The 19962-nt window shown below is 41.2% G+C and overlaps 1 protein-coding gene across 5 annotated transcripts in view; it reads left to right on the forward strand.

Moving 5' to 3' along the window:
* Positions 1 to 13935, forward strand: part of st3gal3a (ST3 beta-galactoside alpha-2,3-sialyltransferase 3a) — a 55763-nt gene extending 41828 nt beyond the window's left edge. For 4 of the 5 annotated variants that reach the window (XM_028587024.1, XM_028587025.1, XM_028587023.1 and 1 more), the window contains exons 9-11: positions 3250 to 3396; positions 4393 to 4539; positions 11574 to 13935. In XM_028587024.1, the coding sequence (XP_028442825.1) occupies positions 3250 to 3396; positions 4393 to 4539; positions 11574 to 11678 (399 nt within the window). In that variant the 3' untranslated portion in view covers positions 11679 to 13935. Of the gene's footprint in view, positions 1 to 3249; positions 3397 to 4392; positions 4540 to 11573 lie in introns of those variants that run through there. The other variant, XM_028587026.1, reaches the window with a different exon arrangement.
* Positions 13936 to 19962: the final 6027 nt, after the last annotated feature.

Below are 19962 nucleotides of genomic sequence, written 5' to 3' on the forward strand. Positions count from 1 at the left end.
GTCTAGTCCACACAGCATTCCAGGATGGGAGAACATTGGGCTCTGGATTATTGGCATTTCTTTAAACCAATCAGAATTGTCTTGGGCGGCGCTAAGCGCCTTACACAATGACAGTGCCTCTGTAAAATAGCCTCAGGAAGGAACTTGTTTTGGTAAAACTTGTTTTGGGTGGTGATGGCGCAGTGGATATGACACATGCCTTTGGTGTGGGAGATCTGCAATACATCAATCAATGTGTCCCTGAGCAAGACACTTAACTCATAGTTGCTCCAGAGGCGTGCAACCTCTGACATATATAGCAATTGTAAGTCACTTTGAATGAAAGCGTCCGCTAAATGACATGTAATGTAATGTAGAACGTGTACGTTCAAAAATTGTTTTAGTCATGCAACAGAAAACTCAGATTGGACAGATAGGCTAGCTAGCTGTCTAGATTTACCCTGCAGAGATCTGAGGAGCAGTTAACCATAGTCCTCCAACACGCCAACACAAAGAAAGAGGAAGGTAACGGACATCCGGCCATAATGAGGGACATCCGGCGGAATTTCCGGCGGCACATGAACAATCCCAGAAGTGGAATATTCAGTACAGATGGATTGCCTTAGATGAGGTCAGACAATATGTCATACAAACTAGTTTGTTTTTCAAAATACTGAACTATTAAAACACCTCTCCTCTGTATTCTCCTGTGTTAAACGCAAGGACAATTGGCAAGTAGCATTGGTAGAATGCGTCTTTGTTGGCAGTGTGTAAAGGCAGTACAGTTGTAACATTTGACCCACCCATTATGTTGAATGGACTTGTTGAATTTTCATTTACAACAACACTTCAGTCGGGAGATCAAGTTTCCTCCCCTAGAGCACAGGAGTGCAGAAAACACACCAGATAATAGACACACGCACACGCACATGCTCACTAGTTATGAATGGGCAAGTGTTTGGTGGAGGGAAACTGATTGTACTAAGATAAGGACATTGACAAAGCACTTGACAGTGAGAGCTGGCATTGTGCTGTAAGGACACAAATGACATCCAACTGGGCGGACTTGGTTCCTTGGACAATGTATTTTCAAAAGGAAGCGTCAACAAATGGATGTGAATTTCTATTGGAAGAGAAGAACTCCGTAAATCTTACCTCAAATCCCGCACAGAATCTAAGTCCGTTTTTTTCTGTAGAAATACTGATAAAACACGACCCTACAGCCATGCTAGCATTTATGTGAGACTGTACTTCGGTACAGAAGTGCTTTAAGCTAAGCTAGCAGGTAATATTTTTACTGTAGTAGCTCAGTACATCTGGACTTGGCTTGGCAGAACAACTAGTGTGGCTGTAGACACGTAATCTTGTTCTAAGCGTCCCAGTGTAGGACTATAAATGAATAGAGTTGCATGCTATTTAGGGCTGCACGATATGAGGAAAATATGCGATAATGTTGAATATCGTGATAACGATATTACTTGAGATACATAAACAGATATTGAAGTGTACTCGGTTCTGCATTTCTTTGAGTATTCTGCTATAATACAACAAATCGCTTGTTGAATTTAAAAAAAATGAAAGGAAATCATTTCCAACATTCCTTTATTGAACAAATTGAACATTGAATTGAATATAAAGGGCACCACTGAAAAAGTGACAGTTACATTTTAAAGTGCAGTTTTCTACTGATATTTTCTTTCGACTAACTAACTAAATCTCTGAGCGTCTTTAGCGAGATGTCGTAGCCTTTTGCAAGTTTTTTATTGCGGAAGTTGATATCGCCATGACGACAACAAAACAAACAATTTATTGTGCAGCCCTAATGCTACTGCAGCTTGACTTCATGACATAGGCTAGACTAATTTACTGTATATATACTAACATTTGTTGATGTAGAATTATCTGTATATAAGCATATTTACTGATCCTGTCTTTAGGGACGTGAGAATCGCTTGTCATCTGATCCCGTCTGCTGTGTGCAGATGGGTTTTCCACAGACTCGTGTCCTTCTAGTGCTGCCAGCAGAGCAGAGGTGTTGGGTTTCCCGCTGAGATAGAGGAGCAAAATGGTCTCAGTCAGACAGGATTACCACCTGATCAGTCAGTGAGGCGCTTACAGTCTAACAGGGTAACGCCGCTATGCTAGAAAGCTAATAGCTCATATCAGTGCTGTTTGGTTTCTCCCCGCCCCTCACTCCAGCATACCTGAGCGGACTCGGAGGCAGGTATCCCAGTAACTGTTCATAAAGAGACATGAGCTCTGCTGGGCAGACTGCTGGTAATTAGTGTAATGGCCCCAGGTATACTGATACAGGGGCTTCCTTCTCTTGACTGGCTTTGTTTGCTCCGCTTGTTTTTCATCAGTGTTTTAATGGTGTTGACCCCCTCTCCCAGGCCTCAGCTCAGGCTATTGCTTTCACTGGGCTACTTAAGCACCATCATGTTTTCCACCCCTGTCCACTTTGCATGGTAATAAGAATTGATAAATATTTACGGTGTGAATATTATTGGTAATTATTACGCATTAACATTTATGATGACTGAAATTACTTTCAGTTTTATATTGTTTTTTTTGTTTAATAATTTAGAATTGTTTATATTGTAACTGCCGTGAAGAAAATTATGACACAGAAACAAAGTTTAGTTGTGTTGAAATCATTTAAAAAAATAACTAAATAATTTCTGCAATATATTAGTTCCTTACCGGTAAACACTGGAAGAATCTTTGCAGCCGTGATCGATAACAATGTCAGTACAGACAATGCTCACATATTTAAGGTTATTGAGAAACCGTGTCTGTATTCATTTGTAACTGTAAAATGTCCCACTCATTATACATGTAATCAAATCACATCAACAATTTTTTAGTTGTAACATTTTTATTTTTATACTGCTTTGTTACTTTGAACCTAGTCTCACATTGCCAGACCTTCCTCCACAACGCTGCGGAGCACTGCGGCAGCACCTGAACAATGCCGGAAATGAAACGTCGTCGATGTAGACTATAAACCGTGTAATAATCGTGATGATGTAGAGCGAGCCGGTCATTATTGCGGATTACAACCCTGACAGGGCAATGCAGGTCTTGAATCATAATCCCTGAATCATCTTCACTTACTTAACACTAAAAACGTCTTGTCGTGTTTCCCAAAATGTTTCACATTATAACCTGACAGTGATCTGTTTGTCTTTTTCTGGTGTGGCAGCAATGCGCTTCTGTGGAGGTTCACATTAACCACGCTGTTTCATTCTCCCACTCTTTGTCTCTCAGCGCAGCAGTGAAGGGTTCTGGAAGTCGGTGGCCATGTACGTTCCAAGAGACCACAGCAGCATGCGCATCTTAAACCCCTACTTTATCCAGGAGGCCTCCTTCAAGTTGATTGGTTTACCTTTCAACAATGGACAGATGGGCAGAGGGGTGAGATACCTGTTGGTTTTCCTAGCATCACTTTCTGTCCAGGTAGAAAAGTGTTAGGAACAGCGAGCTGTTTCACACAGCGGTGAGTTAATGGTCAGGACTGCAGCTCTGGTAGCTGACTCCCCTGTCTGTCCGTTTGCATTATGAAGGCCTCTGTGAACACACAGCAGATGCTGCTGGGAGCCGAGCACCTCCACAGAGCCTGAAAACAGTCTGAAAACAAAGTGTTACGATTAGGCTGTTAAAAATAGAACCATTCTTCAGATTGCACATCTGGAAGATATCCACACAAAAACGATAAGGCTTGTCTCCTGTACATTCACATGTTCACTACTGTCACGGTATAACCATAACCCTGAGGAAACATACTACTATCTGGGCTAATCTAGGGTTTATAGAGCTTTTTTTTGCTTGTGCATTTGAAAACTGCAGAAGCTAACGCTAGTCCGCTAGGCTGAAGGTAAGAATGGGAGGCCTACCTTTGTCGTTGCCGCGGCGCCGTTCTGCTCCAGCTCGGTCCTCGGTGCAGCGTCAGTCTGCCTCGACACTGTTGATAGTTCATTTGTAGACATTCAAGATGCGGACGCAACATTAAAACTTCAGCGCGTAACTATTTTTGTAAAAATGAGCGTCCGTTACATTCAAGCCATTGCCAAATGAGTGTGTGTGTGTGTGTGTGTGTGTGTGTGTGTGTGTGTGTGTGTGTGTGTCTGAGGCTTCGGTCATGTGGATGCAACGACAGCGTGATTACTTAGAATTCGTCATGGGGGAGACAGAAACTACGTGCTATAGCTCTAACACAACTTGATGGGGAAACGTCGCGACAAATCACAAACACATCCTCTCATCGCTGACTCCAGTCTCCCAGTCAGTCTGCATCCACCCCAGGCTGGTGGCCAATAGAAATATAGGTGGATAAGAAATAGTTGGATTTTGCAGTGACACTACATATACTGATCCGGAATACTCGTCCTGGCTCGCTTGTCTGTTTTTCAGAATATCCCGACCCTGGGGACAGTCGCCATAACGATGGCCCTTCATAACTGTGATGAAGTAGCTGTAGCTGGATTTGGTTACGACATGAACACCCCCGATGCCCTTCTGCACTACTATGAGAAGCTCAGGATGTCGGCCATCAAAGAGGTAACTAAAGACCTGATTTGGTATGATATAAAACTCTTATTGTTTTTTGGCTTAAACCCACACACTGGCACCGTCATCCTCGCAGGTTTACATCGTTCAGTGCATCATCACACCCGCACACGTTCACTCCATGGATTAGCACATTCAGGCTTGAGTATTTTAATCAGGTCTGCAGCTCACCTGTTACGTGCTACAAGTGCCACCAGTGGGTTCCTCTCAAAGTCTGAGCGAAACAGCAGTTGGATCGTCTTAATCTTCCGTAATGTGGCGAAACAGAATATGTGAGTGAAACAGAATATGTGAGCGGGGGGATAGTCATGAGAGGGATTTAAATCAAATCCTGTCGATGTGATTGGATTGCTCAAGTGTGGTTTGGGGATTACAGAGTTACAAAGCTGAAGAGGACTGTTAGCTTTCAATCACACCTCCCCCACCTGGAAGGACCTCAACTTCATTCTTTTGGAAATAAAGTTTTTTTTTAATTTATTTTTTTTTTAAACTGACATCTACACACCCCCCTCTGACCCATGATATCGCTCTGCTAGCTGCTGCAACCCACAAGATCAGTAAGGAGTGGTTTTATATGATGGGCGGGGTTAGCGGCACAGTCAGGGACACAAGATAAGGATACTAGGAAATTCTATTTTTATTTAACCATGACTTTAATGTCAAACTGAATTAACCTTTATTTTTTGGCTAAGAAATCAATATTTATCTCCTTGTTGTTTGTCCTGAAAACTCTGCAATGATGGCACCGCTTACATTATGTTCTCTGAACAAATAGAATATGCACAACAGCTGCAGCAAAGTGAGGACAATTCAATTATGAGTTTAACTTATATGAAAACCTTGTAGCCATTTGACACCAACCTTGATTGCCTTTTTTTTTTTTTTTTTTTTTTTGCTAGATTTATGATGCAGTAGCCTAAATTTGTGAAGGACTCAGTCAGACTTCTAAGTTCATGATTCATCCCCTCCACCCACAGGTGTGTGACCCACTATTTCCTCCACATTTTTCTCCTAATGGACGGTACTCCCACACATTATTCGCAACCCCCAAATTTGTTAGCATTCTGACCGACATGTCGACCACCATCCTACATTTGTTAGTTTTCCAGGTTTACGCAACACTGGAACAGTTTACTGTGACCTTTTCTTTCATTTGAAATGCCTCTCAGGAGGGATTTACCCAGCATGCTTGCCTGGGATGTGTATGAAATCTCAAGTGTAGGAACGTTGCTGGGTACTGGTTTTTGAGTCACAGCGCACTACATACAGTGTTCACACTTCACAGTCTCCAGCCTGCTCATAAATCACTCTTAGCCCAGGTTACTGAGACAGACATGCAATCCCCTTCATCCTTTTTTCACAAGACTTGCGTTTCAGCTAAAAGAGGCACAGAGCTGCTTGGCCCCGACTCGCGGCATGTATAATTGAGACAGGAGAGGAATTAGCTCATTTCTATAGTCCTCCATTAGCTTACGTTGACTGTTTTTTTTACGTATGAATTCAAAATTAATTATTGTTTTTTGTATGCAAATAAACATTAGAAAGAGTGAGATTTTCAAATTTCAAGAGCCACAATTTTAATTATAACTGATTGACACATTGCCAAAGAAGACAACAAGAGTTTTTTTAGGTTTAAAAAACACCACTAGATTAGATAGAACAATTTTGGTTCACAATCAATTTTGGCCCACCTAGTTTTTGGCACTTTTTCCAATGTTTTTGGCACTTTATCCGACAATTGTGTCCCCTTTTTTTAGGCTTTTTTGTTTCCTTTTTTGGCTTTTTTTTCATGGTTTTTTTCTATGATGGCTGAGGAACTTTTTTGCTGACATTTTTAGGGCTTTATGGGGACCAAACTGTGAATGTGACTATATGGGACATGCAAGAATACAGTCAAATATTTGACGTTTTTCGATTGAATAAAAGCATGTCATGGCCCTAGATGTGATTCTCTTTTTTTCAGTGGGGCCCTTGGTGAAGTTGAATTTGACACTCCTGATCTAGATGATCACCTCACTTCATTTCAGAGAAGCAGCCGGCAGGTAGCTGGGTAGTTGTCAAGCTGGTGAACAGAGTTGTCTGTAGACACATCATATTGTTTCAAGCCTCACTTAACCAAACGTTACTATGTGCACTTTGGCATCTCAGATTCATGTTGATACATTTTTGCACTCCGCAAAACCCATGATATTGACTGTGATGTTATTTAGGGCTGAAACCATTACATGCATTATTATTTCATTATTTTCTCGATTCATGGATTAATCATTCACTCTCTAAAATGTCAGAAAATAGTAAAAAAAAAATAAAAAAAAAGGGGATTGGACAGAGTCCGAGGTCATGTTCTCATTTGTCTGACCATCAGTCCAGAACCCAATGGCGTTCAATTGGACATAAGTGAAGTTTAAAATGATATAAATGTTTACTGATGACTAAACCATTAATGACCCAGACCCATGTGACTCACGACAGTGGCTGCTCGGAGACAACATCATGTAGACAAACCAATAGAACATGTCAAAACAGCTAGCCCATGTCAGTAAATGACTTTTCAATAAGATAATAAATAAATGGCGTTAAAAAAGCATTAGCAAGGCTGAAATACAGATCAAACTAGCATTAGCGAGCTTCTCCACTGGCTCCGATTTCCTTCTAACAGTATAAGTAATGTTAAGGTTAATGAAAAGTAGCCTACAGATGCCTTCGGCTGTCTCTGGCTGTCACAAGACCCTCACCTTGCATACGGAGATGCGATCACAATGCAAGGAGAAAGGAGACTGTACGTGTTCTCTTACAGTATTAATACCGGGCATATATCTAAAGGCCTGTGATCAGATGTCATCATCCAGATAACGTATCCAGATAGATCAAATGTTAATACCAGGTGGGCTTTTATTTTATGCCACGCTGACTCTCCAGAGACATGGGCTATGCAGTTTAAAAATCCTCTGGACCAAAGTGTTGGACAGAAAAGACTAACCAACATCACCATACTAAGCCTCCGCATCTTCCCAGGGAAGAAATGCTGACAATACTCGGGGTATTACGCCACCGTTATTCCCTCGAAGCACAGGCAGACACAAGGGGCTTTCTGGCTACTGGTTTATTTGAAGCTTCTCTCCAAACCCACCCTGAACACTAAACGCACAGTATAAAGAGGAAACAAAGAGACCATAGCCTCTTTCTGACCAAGTAGTTACAGGAACGTAGTTATAGGAACAGTCCACTTCTAAACCGTTCTACTAACTACTCTCCCCCCAAAACCGGTGTTACCATTTGCATTTACACTGGCCAAGTGGCCATAGGAACTGATCTTTTGTTATTATAACACAGCCATCTAACCACCACTATGCGGAAAAGGGAAAAGACCCTGCCCTGAAGTAGGAGCTGAAAGAGTTAAGCCCGGGACACACAGGGCAGATTATTGGACGTTGGACAGTCTGGCGAGGTCAGTGACTCGAATCTGTTCGGTGTGTCCCGTGCCATCGTCAGTCTGGGGGCCTGTCGGCGTTCATTATGGCCGACCTGACATGTCACCCGGAAATGGCGAGCGGAATGAGCGTGACTAGAGTCTCTCAAAATCTGACGAAAATCTTTTAAACTGACCTTTGTTGATCTGAAAAGAAGACAGATTCAGCAACTGCATCGCCTATTTCTCACTTAAAATGTTTTCAGAAACATGTTTCAGTGAACTATTTTAGTACAATATGAGATCGTATTCTGAACGGCCGCCATGACAGTCTGGCTTTGAATTTCCGGAGAAAACAAACCCATGTGACGCGTTCGTCCAATCAGCTGCCGGTTTTAATTTTTTGGGCAACAATACAGAGTAGCGCCGACTGCTGCTATGAAGATGGATTACATTTCTCAAGTCAGTGTCGCCTCAGTGTTTTCCGAGGCAGTTTTTTGGACCTTGGGGACACGACTGATCATCATGACTGGCTTTTCTGCCAAGGGTCGGCCGTCTGGTTGGTGTGTAACCACTTTCACAGGAACTGATTTACTGATTTATTATAAATGAAACTGGACAACAATATAACGGCCTACAAGCCCAGCTGAGATGATAAGACCATTAAACACAACTGTTTGGATCTTACACTTTCTAAAATGGGAGGATTTTTCTTTACTTTTAAAATACTTTAACCACATTTTCCTGATGATACTTAAGAGACTTTTACGTGAGTAGCATTTTCAATGCCGGACTTTTACTTCTAACAGAGTATTTTTTTTTTAACACTTATTTTTCATTTTTGATTTACAAGATGAACAATTAAAGTAAAACAATCATAACAGAAGGGAGAGAAGGAATTATGCATAGGTACACCACAGATATATGCTACATAGCAGACAGCTTTGTACTTATACATATTCTTAAATATCAGTCACCATATACACTATATATATGCACTATCCCCCCAAAAAAAAAAAAAAAAAACACTGAACAACAAAGCCAAACTGGTGAGGTTAACTATTCTAATAACCATTACTGTTTACTTAGTTGAGGATGTCTTTACTTTCTTTATATATCAACCACTTTTCCCAGTCCCTTTTAAAAGCACCTATTTTCGTCTTTAGAATATATGTAAATTCTTCCATAACCATGATTTCTTCAATAATTCCAAACCATTGTTTACACTTCAAAGCAGTATCTTTAAGCCAGTTCCTAGTTATAGTTTTTTTGCAAGCCGCAAGAAGGATCTTACATAGATATTGATCACTTTTAGGAACTATGCCTTTAATATTTCCCATAAGTAGAAACATAGAAGTTCTAGGTATTTTAAATCCAAACACTTCTGACATAACTACCTGCACCTTGTCCCAAAAAGACTGAATTTTCTCACAGCTCCAAAAAATGTGTGTGTGATCCGCTTCTAACTGTCCACACGGCCTCCAGCAAGCTTGTTGTCCGGAGATTTGTCTGTTTCTGATCTTAGGTGTTATAAAGAAGCAGATAAGGCATTTCCAGCAAAACTCCCTCCATATTTGTGAGCTGGTAGTAGTTTGGTGTATTGACCACAAGTCATACCAATGCGTTTCTGGTATTTCAATCTTTAGTTCTTTATCCCATTTCAATTTGATATATAATGTAGAGGAGGGGCTGCTACCCATCAACACTTCATACAAAAAAGAAATTATTGTGGGTAGTGTATGCTTATAGGCGTCCATCATCATTTTAGTAAGGGGATGAATATCATTTACTCTAACTTTCCTTTTTTTGTTGTAATAATCTCTTAACTGGAAGTATCTAAATAAGTCCTGATTTCCTATTCCGAAGTTTTGGGTTGTTGTTACATTTAATTTATATCCAGCTTATTCATTAAATTGCTCTATTACTTGCATAAGGTTTGTAAATGTTTTTTGGGTTCAGCTAAATAAATCATAACATCATCTGCAAAAAGACATCTTTTATGTTCCATGCCGTTAATTTCAACCCCTGGAATCAACAAGTGCTGTCTGATTAATTGAGCCAATGGCTCTATATAGATGGCAAATAGAGAGGGACTGAGACAGCAACCCTGTCTAGTTCCTCTTTACAGGAGGAATCTCTCTGATCTACAGAGTACTTTTACAGTGTGGTATTAGTACTTTTACTTGAGTAAAGGATCAGAATACTTCTTCTACCGCTGAAAATCGCTAACATCAAATTAAGGTCTGCTATAACGATTGTAAAACCTTTCACTGGAGCATTAAATTGTCTGTGCTTGCTGCTAGCTTGCCACGTTGTGAGTCTCTCTCAACACGAGCCTTGAGCGGAGACTTCAAAATAAAAGTACTATGTCTTTTTGTAATTAATGAATTCCCAATACCAAAACCGCTTAAATCCGTTCTCAATTATAACATTGGTTGTAGGGATAGACCGATTATCGGCCCTGGCCTGTTATCGGGCCATTTTTTGCCGATTATCTGTGTCGCGTTTTATTTGCCTGATAACTGATAAAGTTAATGAATTAAAAAGTGGTCTACTTCGCCTCAGCTACAGCTCTGTGTCTGTCCCTCTGCTTCTGTTTCACTCAATTCAATTCAATTTTATTTATAGTATCAAATCATAACAAGAGTTATCTCAAGACACTTTATGGATAGAGTCGGTCTGGACCACACTCTATAACTTACAAAGACCCAACAATTCCAATAATTCCCCCAAGAGCATGCATTAAGTGCAACAGTGGAGAAGAAAAACCTCGGTGATGAGAAAAACTTCCTTTTAGGAAGAAACCTCGGACAGACCCAGGCTCTTGGTAGGCGGTGTCTGACGGTGCTGGTTGGGGGTGTGATGAACAGTGGCAATAAAAGTCACAATAAAGATAATTGAACTGTGACTAGAAATAGTAGTTGTAGTAGTTAGCAGGGCACTGCAGTGCGTTACCGGACGTAGCAGGGCACAGCAGAGCATAGCAGGGCGTAGCAGGGCACTGTAGAGCATAGCAGGGTGTAACCGGGCATAGCAGGGCACGCAGCAGGACCACGGTGACAGCTGCAACAGCTCCGTTGCCACCCTAATCCAAGGAAACATGCTGGGCGAAAAGAAAACATAAGGACTCCGGGGAATAAGCTCCGCAGAGCTGGGTTAGTAACAAGCATTTCTCACTCACCACTGAGTCTGACTTAATGTCCCGTCCGCAACACTAGCTGACTCTCTGTTACTGTGTATTATGTTGGAAGTTTCTCATTTATTAAATAATTGCTTAAAGCATTTAAACAAAGTTTTGTGTTGGTGTTTGTAACATTCCAAAATCTTAATTTAAACTTAAAGATTTTAATTTTCACTGTAAATGCATATCAGTTCCAGATATTGGTTATTGGTTTCATTAACTACTAATCGGTATTGATATTGGCCTTGAATAAACATATTATAATGTAATGGTCACAAATACAGCTACTAATATGCTTTGTTTGTTGGAAGTGGAAAAACAAATGAATTAAATGTTCTAAAATCTAAAAGGTGAGAAATGTAGAACCCCTAACTGTTGAGTGTACTGTGCTGTCTACAGTAAATCTCTAGCAGCTACCTTCTGTCCCCTCTGCAGTCCTGGACTCACAACATATCGAAAGAGAAGGAGTTCCTGCTGAAGCTGGTCAAGGCTGGAGTCATCCAGGACTGGACCCATGGCATCTGTGGTGCAGGATGCTGATGGTCTGCACTCAGGATGCAGCACTGCGTTTACCTTCCCCTGCACCAGCAACTGAAGAGGGGGGGAAGGGGGGGCCGAGAGGCTGGGTGGGCCCACGGTCCCAGCAGAGAGCAGCAGCGTTCACACACTGCTCTCGGTGCAGAGACACTGTGTGTGTGTGTGTGTGTGTGTGTGTGTGTATGTATATGAGGCTTATCGATCGGAACACTCTGCTCCAGTGTCACATATCAAAGTATTACCAGCCTCTGTATTTAGCTTTTCCAGGTTGCAGGTTAGTGTATATTTACATGGTTTAGTGCCCTGGTTCAGGGTTACGTCCGCAGTGTTTTAGCGATCAAAGCAGCACCTAGACCTGGCTGCAATCATACTGTAACTGCTGCAGGCTGCGGAGAGGAGAGGAGGAGAGGATAAAGATGTTGGGTTTAAACATTGATCCTGTGCCAAGAATACCTCTACAAGTGTCCTTCTGCTCGCACATCTGAATGTAATCCGCAGTGCACGTATAGTCTCTTTATTTATATCTTCCAGTTTCTGTGGTAAACAGGGTGCACACTACAATACACATGACTCAGCCCTCCTGGACCAGTCTCTGACATCTGTGGGTAAAGCCATTCTGTTAGAGCGACATGGCAATCATCTGAGCTTTAGTTGAGTCAGTATCAAACAAGAATAAGTGCTGCCTCAGCACGGACATCACACTCAAAGGCAAAGTCCAGCGTACTGACCAGACCGGGGCTTCTACAACGTTTTACTCAAAAGTTAGTATCTGACTCTTTTTTTTTTTTTTTTTTTTTTCTTTTTTTCTGTAAGGTCAGAGGTCCCCAACAAGTGAGTATAACACAAAAAAACAAAGCAACATACTGTACATTCAAGTTGAGAACTCGCTGCGGCCACTTTTTTTGGGGGAGGGGGACTCCGATGGATCACAAATCTATTATATATACATATATATTCAATGTCACTTACAATTTATTGATTAACAGTAAATGGATTTAAAAACACAAAAGGTGACACTACATGACTTATTCATAACACTAGGTTTGGGCTGGGTCCGAATTGGTCTATATGGACGACGACTTTTCATTTCCGGGATTGTTGGTTCCGGACATTGAGAGGCTCGTCAGCCGGTGGTGTCAGCCCACCCCATTCCATTCAAAAGGAGAGGTTGTTTGAGAGGTTAATTTCGTAAGAATTTGAGGTAAATGACAACTGTTTTTGAATTGAATTGCTTGCATGACTACATGAATCCGTATGAATTGTATTCCACCATGCTGTATTAAACCACATCTGGGCACTGTCGTACACGGATGGCGTTAGCTTGATTTGATTGTTGCCGATTTGACACAAGTCCGTGTTTTTTGATTTCTTTAGCACTGGCATGAAGTTCATATCCATTTGTATAGCCCAAGAAGCTGTGTTATGACCGTTTTTGCTTCTTATTTTCAAGGTACAAGTCAGATTTTAGGGGAAATCATTAGGATCTGTCGCTGTAGTTCTCATTTTACCACAGTAAAGGGTAAACTGGCTAACCCGGATTAGTGAAATGACACTCAAAGAACAGGGTCCAGCTCGGAGTTTAACCGTATTGAATTATTTGCTGCCTAAAATGTATTTTGGGGGCACTGAATGATTGCTTATGCATTGATGTGAAGTTATATAATGTTGGACAGGGTTATGATGCTGATGCTGGATGTAAAGACTAGAGATGTTCAGATACCGATCCCATTATCGGGAAAAGCCTTCGATACCGCCTAAAATGCTGGTATTGGTGTCGGCGGGTACTGGAGTTTATGCAGCGATCTGATACCATGTAATTTAGCCCTGAAGAAAATCTACTTTAAAGTAGTTTATGTTGTTTTTCCGTTATGAAAGTTCTGACTCTGATCTCACTTTTTTTCTATTCATTGCCCAGAATAACAGCAGAACACCAAAACGTTCCCCCCCCCACATACTCTCGTCACTCGGCCCTGTCAAGGGCTGCTACCTCAGGCTCTTTATTTACGTCTGTGATTGTGACTGATGTCTGAGTCACAATCCGTGACGGACGTAAATAAAGCATTATGTACATATATGTCGCTTTATTCACTAAGATCAACTCCATTGTGAAGTCTGTATGTCTTTGTGTTGCTTTATACACTCTGGCCTGCATAGTTTGTGGATGTGGATGCTGGTCAGATGTTCAATCCAAAGTATTCCCATATTTATTGTAGGCTATGCACAAGAACGCATTATACAATAAAGATATAAGGATGCTGAATTTTAACGTGTCAGTTTTTTTTTTAACAAGTGACATTGCAACATAAGAACTGTTTAATGTGTAAAATCCTTTTTTTTTTTGAGAAAAAGAAGAAACAAAGACATTTAAAAATCATATCAAATGTACTTTAAATTACATTAGTTGAAATATCAAATGCCAACAGCAAATCTTTCTACCCAGTCATTCTGATACATGGGCCATCACGAACGTAATCACGAAATTGAGGATTTAAAAAAGCTATAAGACAGATTCCATAGGGCCCTACATTAAGTCAGAGCTAAAGCTAACCGAAAAGTGAAAAAATATAAATATAAAAGTTTCCAAACGTTTTAAAAATGTCTTAAAATACATTGAAATATAATTCCCAGTGCCTGGTTGGCTCACCTGGTAGAGCGTGCCCGTATACAGAGGCTCAGTCCTCGCGGGGGTTTGGTTTCCGACCTGCGGCCCTTTTGCTGAGTGCCCCCCCCCCTCCCCCTTCCAATGTCTAAAAACTTAAAAAAAATAAAAATAAATTCCCAGTGGTTTATGTCTGGTGGGCGGCAATTAAGGCATTTCTTGAATTGCACAAGCCAACGACTGGACCGACTAAGATTTGACGTGACCTCTACACTAGTGCCGAGACAAATTTCTTTTTTGGGGGGGATTTCCGGGTCCAAATGGCCTGTAAGACGAAGATGTTTGTGCAGTGTTGACACCTACTGTACAGTTGGCTGCAGCCAGCCTGTTGGACACTCAGTCCCAGTATCCAGGTGCTGTTTTATAAGCAGCAGTCCCATGTTTATGAGTGAATGGAGGTAAACACGAAGGCTTCAGTGAGTCATTGTGTGCTGAGTCGAGCTGTTTACAAGTCATCTGTGTTACACGTTTAATGACCACTAAGTGAAGACAAACAAGCTAAGTGAAACCACTTGCCGTCATATTAGTCCGTCTCATCCCCCGATTGGTTGTGATAGAGGAATATAGGCTACTGCAGAAGCCTCTTATTTTCTAAAAGAAACACTGGTTACACTTTGCTTGAAGTTTTCTACATAAGAGTGACGTGAAACTGTCATGAACGTGTCATAAAACATTATAAACAAGTCATAAACGTTTATGACATAACACTTAATTTAGTAAGTGTCATTCGGTTTTGTCATAATTAGTTAGGGTTAGGATAAATGTGTCATGAATGTGTCTTGACAGTGTCATGTGAGTGTCATGTGTTCATGACAGTGTCATGTCACTCTTATGTAGAAAACTTCCAAGTAAAGTGTTACCGAAACATTTAATCGGGATCACAGAAAATTCTGAAAACCAAAGAATTCAACAGTATTCAAAGAGTCCCCAAACATTTCTTGTAAAGACAGAATGCTCAACTGTTTCAATTAGAAATGAGTTTTTTCTGGCTTTTGATTTTTAAGTAGTAGTTCTCACACAATCTGTAAATAGGGATTCACCTTCAAGTCAGTAATCCGCTATTTTACCTTAGACAAATTACTGTCTTGGAGGTCTAAAATACTCTATAGTAAAATCTATGGAAGAGGATTAGGGCCCCTTGTGAAAAACTGTCTTTGAGTTCTGACTTTAAAGTTTAAAGTCAGAATTATGAGAATAAAGTCATAGGCTGCGCCCGAAACTCCACACTAACACGCTATTTAGTAGCTAAAACAATATGTGAGATTTTTTATTATGTCCGAGACCTTAGTATGAAACCAATAGTACGTGAATTGCATACTACTTCCAGTAAAATATTACAGTGTGCAATATTGGACACTATGCCGGCACGGATATCCCACAATGCAATGCGGTAGTAACAACAACGCTGAAATGGTGTTGCGTTGTGGGATTTTTTCCTACATATTTATAGCTTATTCACATTATCAGTCTTTGTCTGTCTTTCAAAGCTAGAATTTTGAGAAAAAAAGTCAGACTTTATTCTCAGAATTCTGATTTCTTTTTTAAGATAATTTGTTGGGCTTTTCCACATTTAATTGATAGGACAGCTAGGTGAGAAAGGGGGGAGAGAGAGGGGGAAGACATGCAGGAAATCCTCACAGGTCGGACTCAAACCCTGGACCTCTGTGTCGAGGCATAAGCCTCAAAGTATATGTGCATCTGCTCCACCCGCTGACCCAACCCAGCCACGCAGAATTCTGACTTTAAACTCCAAATTATGGTTGCGTCTGAAATTCCACACTCTGGATTACACACTCAATATGTATACTATTGTTCAACACACTTTTGTGTGAATAAGGCAAGGCAAGGCAAGGCAGCTTTATTTGTATAGCACATTTCAGCAACAAGGCAATTCAAAGTGCTTTACATGAAACATGAAACATTAAAAACAGTTAGAAAACAATTAAAAACAATTTCAAAGCATTAAAACAATTAACAACAATTAATTGAAAGACAAGAATAAAATGTACAGTGCAGTATAAGAATTTTAAAGAAAGAGCAGTTAAAAATAGGTTATTTAAAGAAAGGCAACATTAAAAAGATATGTCTTCAGCCTGGATTTAAAAGAACTGAGAGTTGCAGCGGACCTGCAGTTTTCTGGGAGTTTGTTCCAGATATGTGGAGAATAAAAACTGAATGCTGCTTCCCCCTGTTTAGTTCTGACTCTGGGGACAACAAGTAGACCTGTCCCAGACGACCTGAGAGGTCTGGGTGGGTCATAGTGTAGTAGCAGATCAGAAATGTATTTTGGCCCTAAACCATTTAGTGATTTGTAAACCAGCAAAAGTATTTTAAAATCAATTCTTTGAGGCACTGGAAGCCAGTGTAAAGACTTCAGTACTGGAGTGATGTGATCCACTTTCTTGGTTTTAGTGAGGACTCGAGCAGCAGCGTTCTGAATCAGCTGCAGTTGTCTGATTGATTTTTTAGGGAGATTTGTAAAGACACCGTTACAGTAGTCAAGTCTACTGAAGATAAAAGCATGGACAAGTTTTTCCAGATCCTGCTGAGATATAAGTCCTTTAACCCTTGAAATATTTTGAAGGTGATAATAGGCTGATTTTTTAATTATGTTAATGTGGCTTTTAAAATTCAGGTCTGAGTCCATGACTACACCAAGATTTCTGGCTTTGTCTGTTTTTTTTAACATTGTCGTTTGAAGCTGAGCGCTGACTTTCAATCGTTCCTCTTTTGCTCCAAAAACAACCACCTCCGTTTTTTCTTCATTTAATTTAAGAAAGTTCTGGCACATCCAATCATTAATCTGTTGAATGCACTTATTTAATTGTTGTATTGGGCTATAGTTCCCTGGCGATAAGGTTATGTAAATTTGTGTGTCATCCGCATAACTATGGTAACTTATTTTGTTGTTTTCCATAATCTGAGCCAGTGGAAGCATGTAGATGTTGAACAGAAGAGGCCCCAGAACTGAGCCTTGGGGAACTCCGCACGTCATATTTGTATGCTCATAATTACCTATAGACACAAAGTAGTCCCTATTCTTTAAATAGGATTCAAACCACTTTAGTACTGAGCCAGAAAGACCAACCCAGTTTTCCAATTGGTCAAGTAATATGTTGTGGTCGACTGTATCAAATGCAGCACTGAGATCAAGTAATACTAAGACTGAAATTTTGCCACTATCTGTGTTTAAGTGGATGTCATTAAAGACTTTGACAAGAGCCGTCTCAGTGCTGTGGTGTGGTCGAAAACCTGACTGGAAGGCATCAAAACTATTGTTGAGTGATAAGAAAAGGTTGAGTTGTTGAAAAACCGGGTTAGGGTTAGGGTTAGGGTGAGTTAGGGGCGCTCAGAGGCGCTCTGCCTGGATGGTAATGCAGGCCAGCCGGTCGAATCACAAATCTCAGGGCGCTGTGCCCTGCCCGTTAGTCGTCCTCCCAATTCCCAGGAAAATGATTTACTCTTAGGCTTTGCACCAAAAATAAACAGTAGTGTGGATCTTTTCGGACGCATTAAGCTGTAATTTTCAACGTCACTTCCTGAGAGCCTCCTTGTCGTTGAAGACACATAACCATGCTAACCCCTGCCGACCCCGCTCTAGCGGCATTGCCAGATAGCGATGAAAGAGGTGAATAACTAGACCAACAGTCATTTAAATTGATTAGAAATGTAAATTAGAGCGTTATTGAGGTTACAGGGCTCCTTGGTTTCTGTCTTTTTGTCTTTTACTGTATGACAATGCTGTTGTGTTGTGGCGGAATGGTGTTGTGTTGTGGGATTTGCTGTCGCGTTGTGGGATTTGCTGTCGTGTTGCTTTGATTGGAATTCGTAAGGTCACAAAATTTCATCTACCAATAAGAATGATAAAGATGTCACTGGTGCTGCCCCAACAGGTGCAACAACGCTAAGAGGAGACTCAAGAAGACGTCAATCAATCAGTCTAAACACACCCACACAGTCCTGGGACGAGGTCCAATCAGTCCAATTAGCTGAATACATCTGTGTGGGTGTATAACACTTAGTCTAATTGATTTCCAGGATAATCGCCTCGAAAACTTTCCTGTGTGTTGCCACTGTCTATCTCCGTTTCTTCATTAAAACAACAAACTTGAGCTAGCAAGCTACATGCTAAAAATGTCAAGTTTTGAAGAAAAATGTGGATGGTGCAACAAGGCAGGTCTGCTTGGTTCTTTCAGGAAATGATTGTAAAGATTTACAAAGAATATGATTATATGTCATTTCCTCTCTAACTGGGACGTTTTGGGACCAATTGGAGGGTTTGCTGTGGACAAAGTACACACAGAGATATGCTGGTAAGAGCTAATGAGGTTTAACCATGTATCCAGCTAATTTAAATAGCTCACATTACGGTACTGTGTGAACAGTTAAATTCATGTAATATTTTATGTGGCGTTTTCTTTTGCGGGGTGTAAATGTTCCACCAAAACAAATTCCTTCCCGAGACTTTTTAGCAGAGCCACCGTCGCTGCGTCCGGAGCTTAGCGCCACCCAAGACGATTGGGATTGGTTTAAAGACAAACCCAGATAGTTTTTTTTTTCTCCTATCCCAGAATGTATTTGTGATGTAGACAGACCTTCCTCCACAGCGCTGCGGAGATAGAACTGGAAATGTGAGACTAGATGACACTGGACTGGAGCTGCTACAAGTCCAATTTGAAAATCCATATTCTAGCAGGAGGCCACAAAGGAAACAGAAAGGTAACTCAAACATGTTTCTGCATTGCTGCTCTCTTGTGTGTTTGTCTGCTGAACAGAGACATCAAGTAAAGTTACTTATAATCCATCTCAACATAGTATCCACATTAAAGAGCCCCTATTATGCTTCTTTGGGTTTTTCATCATCATCTTTTAGTGTGTCATATAGTGTTTTTGTGTATGTAATTGATGTGTAAAGTACAAAAAATTTTTTTTACTCCAAATGGAGCTTTCTCTCCCACAGACAGGACTTTTTCTCAACTGTCTGAAAACGCCTTGTCCACATTCCTGTTTGAAATTCCTCAATTAATGATGTCACTGATTGAGAAAGCCAGCCCAGTTTTTCACATGAGCTGCCCCATTAATGCTGCCTGAGCAAGCACAGCCCGCACAGTGGCTTGTTTGAATTTGGTTGACCAATCACAACAGAGTGGGCAAGCGGACCAATCAGAGCAGACTGGGCTTTTCGGGAAGGTGGGCCAAGAGCTCAGACAGACGCTGCGTCTCATAGCCCTTAAATTGCCTCCTCGAGTCCTCCACTTGCCTCGTTTCCTCTGTATGTCCCACCGAGGAGGCACGGGAGAGACGCAAGGAAATCATGGGAGGAGAGAGGAAACGAGCAAAATGGGTTTTAGAGTGATGAGACGTCCTTTCCTCTGACGCGTCACATGAATCCGTCAGCTGTTTGGGCGGCGATAGCAACTCCTTAAGCTGCACGGCTTCCGGGAAAGTTGCTCTCGTGTTTCCTCGCCACTAGCTACTCGATGATCCCTCCTCGATGCTCACTCCTTGGTGATCCCTCCCCGATGCTCGCTCCTCGGGGCAGAAATAAGAGCTTTGAGACGGCCTTCTCCGAGGAGGGTCAGAACAACGTCCGGTTCAGCCGAGGACCGAGCAGTCGAGGAGCTATCA

The sequence above is a fragment of the Perca flavescens genome, chromosome 9, assembly GCF_004354835.1.
Source record: "Perca flavescens isolate YP-PL-M2 chromosome 9, PFLA_1.0, whole genome shotgun sequence".
Classification (NCBI taxonomy): domain Eukaryota; kingdom Metazoa; phylum Chordata; class Actinopteri; order Perciformes; family Percidae; genus Perca; species Perca flavescens.